At 38.1% G+C, this 4701-nt stretch overlaps 1 protein-coding gene across 1 annotated transcript; it reads left to right on the forward strand.

The window, feature by feature from the left end:
* The first annotated feature begins 350 nt into the window (after window positions 1-350).
* On the forward strand, window positions 351-4032 carry LOC104808023 (eukaryotic translation initiation factor 5B). Its single transcript, XM_010533504.2, has 3 exons — window positions 351-772; window positions 863-3271; window positions 3461-4032. The coding sequence occupies exons 1-3, from the start codon at window positions 386-388 to the stop codon at window positions 3785-3787; spliced, it is 3123 nt and encodes a 1040-aa protein (XP_010531806.1). The 5' UTR covers window positions 351-385; the 3' UTR covers window positions 3788-4032.
* Window positions 4033-4701: the final 669 nt, after the last annotated feature.

Below are 4701 nucleotides of genomic sequence, written 5' to 3' on the forward strand. Positions count from 1 at the left end.
TAGTTTGATTCACTATCGGTCACGAACAAACTCAAGAGTTAGCCCATTTGGACATCCCTAGTTAAAATGGGTTAATTACACCAAAAACGGGTCCATGAAATCAAATTGCAAACACTTCCAAATATACTTTGAAATCAATATGATTGTTGCCTTCAACCAAGAACCATATGGTTCTATGATTCAATCATACCACTTTTAGTGTCTTTAAATCATAACCACAAAAGCCCCTTTTTTGCTATTTTTTTTCTAAAGAAATTCCATCAAACTCTCTAAATCATCTGTTCCAATGGAACCTAAACTTAGAGTTTCAGAAATGGATCCTATAAATATCAGACGAGGAACCCATCCGTTTTCACATAAACATAGCATCATTTCATCATCCGCCATGGCAAGGCCTTCATTGTTCTTCTGCTTCACCGCCATTTTCGCCCTAGGGTCCCTTCTCAACGCAGTTTCAGCTCACGTCACCGTCGCGAAACCGCCGTTAACGTCCGACACGAAAGCTCCGAAGACGGTCAACGACATCGAGCCTTACATTTCTTACAGAGTCATGACTTTCGTGTCGAACCTCGAGAAGAACTGTCCTTCCACAAACTCCTTGAGTACGTTCTTCGAGAAACTGAAGGATCTACTCAAGTTCGAATCCTCCGTTTCCGCGTCCGTAAATGGGGGAAACAGCCGGAAAAGCTTCAAGTTTGAGATGAAATCGAAAGCCGATAAGCTCTTCCAAGCGATGATTCTGCTCAGAGCAGGAAGAGGAGGGCTCGGACTGGTAAGTAATGAAAACGAAAATGTTTCTCTTTATACGGAAACGAAAACGAATGATTCAAGAACTTATGAGGTCGGATTTGTGTATTGACAGATGAGTTCAAGCATAAGGAATGAGATGTTTGAAGTGATTAGAGTTCTTACAGAATTACAAGCAATGATCGGCAGAGTTCTGATGGAACAGCACATTAACGGTGATGGATCGATGAATCTTACCTTCGAACAGCAGAACGCGATTAAAAGCGCTATCTCGAAATGGGAAGAAACGATCAGCCGAGTCGTGAGAGTTGTCGTCGAAGGTAACACGCAAGTTTCGGGCTGGGGAAGAGACGGATATTCCGCTTCGGACAGCGGCGGGAGTTCAAAAACTACGACGACAACTGTGGAGATTAACGGAGAAAGTAGTCGGAATTCAAGGACGAGGAACTCCGTCGATGTCATCAATGGAGGAAATAGAGTTTCCACGAAAGGATCGGTGACTGTCGATATCAAAGGAGGCAACGGAGATTCAAGGAACGATATAATCGTCGATACAAAAGGAGGAAAAGAGAGTTCCTCAAAAGTTGACTCAGTAGATGTTAATGGAGGGAACGGAGCTTCAACAATGGAGATCAATGGAGGAAATAGAGTTTCAACAAAAGGATCAGTGACTGTGGATATCAAAGGAGGCAATGGAGATTCGAGGGGCGATATTATCATCAATAGTAAAGGAGGAGGAAAAGAGAGTTCTTCGGAAGCTAAATCAGTAGACGTTAATGGAGGCAATGGAGCTTCAACAGTGGAGATCAAAGGAGGAAACGCAAGTTCTGCACAAGGTAAGTCGGGTACAGCCGGTACGACAACGGAGATCAAAGGAGGAGATTCACAACATTCGGGTAAGGTGACCGATGTTAAAGGAGGGAATGAAGCTTCCATTAATGGAGATTCCTCGAAGGAAAAAGAAGCAGAGATTCATGCAAAAAACAAAGGTTCTGAGAAGGGTACAAAGCTAGAGAAGGAAAGAGATGAGAACAAAGCTAAGGGAGAGACTAAACAAAGTGATGTAGGAGAAAATGAAGATTCTGGCAAGGAGAAGAGAAAAGAGAGCAAAGGAGCTAACAAAGACAAGAAGAAGAAGAAGAAAGACGATAAAGGGCACGACGAAGAATCTAAGGGGAAAAACCAGGCAGGCATGAAAGGAGAAAACACAGATTCCGTGAAAAAGAAGAAGGTTGAGAACAAAGGAGAAAAGGAGGAGAAGAGGAAGAAGAAGGACGAGAACAAAAAGTCTAAGGATGGTAAATCGGATGATGAGATTAAAGGAAGCACTACAAAGACGGAGGAGAAGAAGAAAGAGGAGAAAGGGACTAAGAATAGTGAATCTAAAAAGAACAAAAAAGATGACAAAGATTCTACCAAGAACAAACAAGCGAGCATTCAAAGACAGAGTGAAGGCTCCAAGAAAGAGAAGATGAAGAAAGAGAATGAAGAACAAGTTAGTGTTCAAAAGGAAAGCTCTAAGAAGGAGAAGAAGGAAGGAAACAAAGAATCTAAGGATGGCATAAAGTCGGAAGACATTGCAAGGGAAAGCGGAAAATCCACAAAGGAAAAGCAAGTAAATGTTCGAGGAGAAAGTGAAGGCTCTGTGAATAAGAAGAAGAAGGAGAAGAAAGAGAATAAAGGAGATGGCAATGATGGTTTTAAGTCAGGAGAGGATAAAGAAGATGGTGAAAGTTCAATGAAGGAGAAACAAGTAAACGTTCAAGTAGAGAATGGAGGATCCATGGAAGAGAAAGAGTCCAAGCTCGATAATGGAGATTCCACGAAGGGAAAACAGGTAAATGGTCAAGGGCAAAGTAGTGAAATCGTAATGAAAGAGAAGAGGAAAGAAAACAAAGGAAGTGAGAAAGAGACCAAGAATGGCGATTCAAAAGGTAACGAAGACTCGGCTAAGAAGAAGCAATACGATGATAAAGGAGCCAAGAACGATAAACCTGTAAAGAGTAAAGAACAAGAAGGTAATTCCATGAACGGAAAACAAGTAGAGGTTCAAGGAGAGAGTGCAAACGTAACGAATTCTTCAAATGGTGCAACTGTGAAGATCAATAGCAATGGAGAGAAATCCATGAACAAGGAGACAACTCAGGTTGAAGAAAGAAAAGGATCTAAAGGTGACAGTACCAAATCTACTAATGGTGTAACAGTGGAGGTTGAAGGAATCAATGGAGATTCCATGAACAAGAATCAAAACCAAGAGAATCTACAATCGACAAAAGACATGGAGGCTAAGACATCGAACGAGGTCAAAGGTTTCATAATGAAACTGGAGAAGAACTCTCCCGACACACAAGAGTTCAGGACATTCTTCGAGAAACTCAAGGCTTACATGTATTACGCGTGCCCTAACCCTTCAACGGTCGAGACAAAAGATTCACGATCCTACATTTCGGAGATGATTTCAAAGGCCACAAGCCTCTCGGAAGCAATGGCTATATTACAAGCAAAGAACAGGGGGTCACAACAGGTGAGTTTATAACATACTTTGACGTTAACCCAAACCCTAAATATCCAATCAAACCCTAATTACCTGAGTCCTAAATTTCCAAAACCCTAAATATCTAAATCCTAACTACCCGAGCCCTAAATATCATGCAGGGATCTAACACGAAGTCTTTTTGGCTTGTCTTTTTTTTTTTGTTCTGGATGATGATAGATGGAGACAACGTTGAATGGATACCAGCAAGAAGTGATGAAGACACTTAATATGTTACAAAGCATAATGGGTAAGGTTGTGTCCACACAGCAAGGATCATCATCATCATCATCGATGATGATGCTTACGTTATCACAGCAACAGGCAATCAGAGATATAATCTCGAGATGGGAACAGGTGATTTCTCAGTTCGTGAAAATCGCTATTAACAGTGATAGAGAATATTCAATCGAGTTCTCTACTCACCGAGGAGGAAATGGAAATGGGTTTCACGTGAAGACCAAGCGTTCGAGATTCAGTTTCCATAGTTCCGGTCGGTATTGGTGAAATGATGGCTAGACCATCTCCCATTGGTTGAGATTAACAAAAAAAAACAAAATTAATAAATCTTGTATAAAATATATTGTAGGATTTACTTTTCGGTTGTAAATAAAACCCGAATCGTGACCTTTATGACGGTCTACGTGGGTATTTATGATTTATGTAAATATATATTGAGGTTGTAAGCTTATAAGCAAATTCTATAACAATTGTCTCATATATTATATAAAATGTGCTGATTTTTTTTGTTATGTTTTCGGGAAAAAACCTAAGGAAATTTTTTTTTTTTGGGAAAATAACATTTTTCTATACGGATGGTTTAAATTGTGATTTTTTCCTACACGAACTTTTAATTTGACAAAAAACTACACCAAATTATCAAATGTGTCAAATTGATACATGAACTACCCAATTTAACTGCAATTTCCTACACAATCCGAAAACGGTGTTAAATATCCGTTAACCGATGACATGGCACGCTACGTGGTGTCTGACATGGCACGCCACATGAAAAATTTTGTCATGTCAACATGCCACGTCAGATTTTTTAAAAATACAAAAAAAAATCCGAAAAATTACAAAAAAAATAAAAATAAAAAACAGATTAAAAAAACAAAACAAAATATCCGAAAAAAAAAACTGAAAAAAAATAAATAAATAAAAAGTAAAAAATACACATATATACATATATATTCATATCTATATACAAATACAAATATAAACATACATACCCCTATATATGTATATATACTTATATATTTTTTATTATGTATATATATATATACCTAGGAGTATTTATGTTTATATTTTTATTTGCGTATGGATATATATATATATATATTATTTTATATGTATGTATGTATATATATATATATGCATATGTATATATATACATATATATATACATGTATATTTATTTA

Source organism: Tarenaya hassleriana, unplaced genomic scaffold, assembly GCF_000463585.1.
Source record: "Tarenaya hassleriana unplaced genomic scaffold, ASM46358v1 Cleome14, whole genome shotgun sequence".
Classification (NCBI taxonomy): domain Eukaryota; kingdom Viridiplantae; phylum Streptophyta; class Magnoliopsida; order Brassicales; family Cleomaceae; genus Tarenaya; species Tarenaya hassleriana.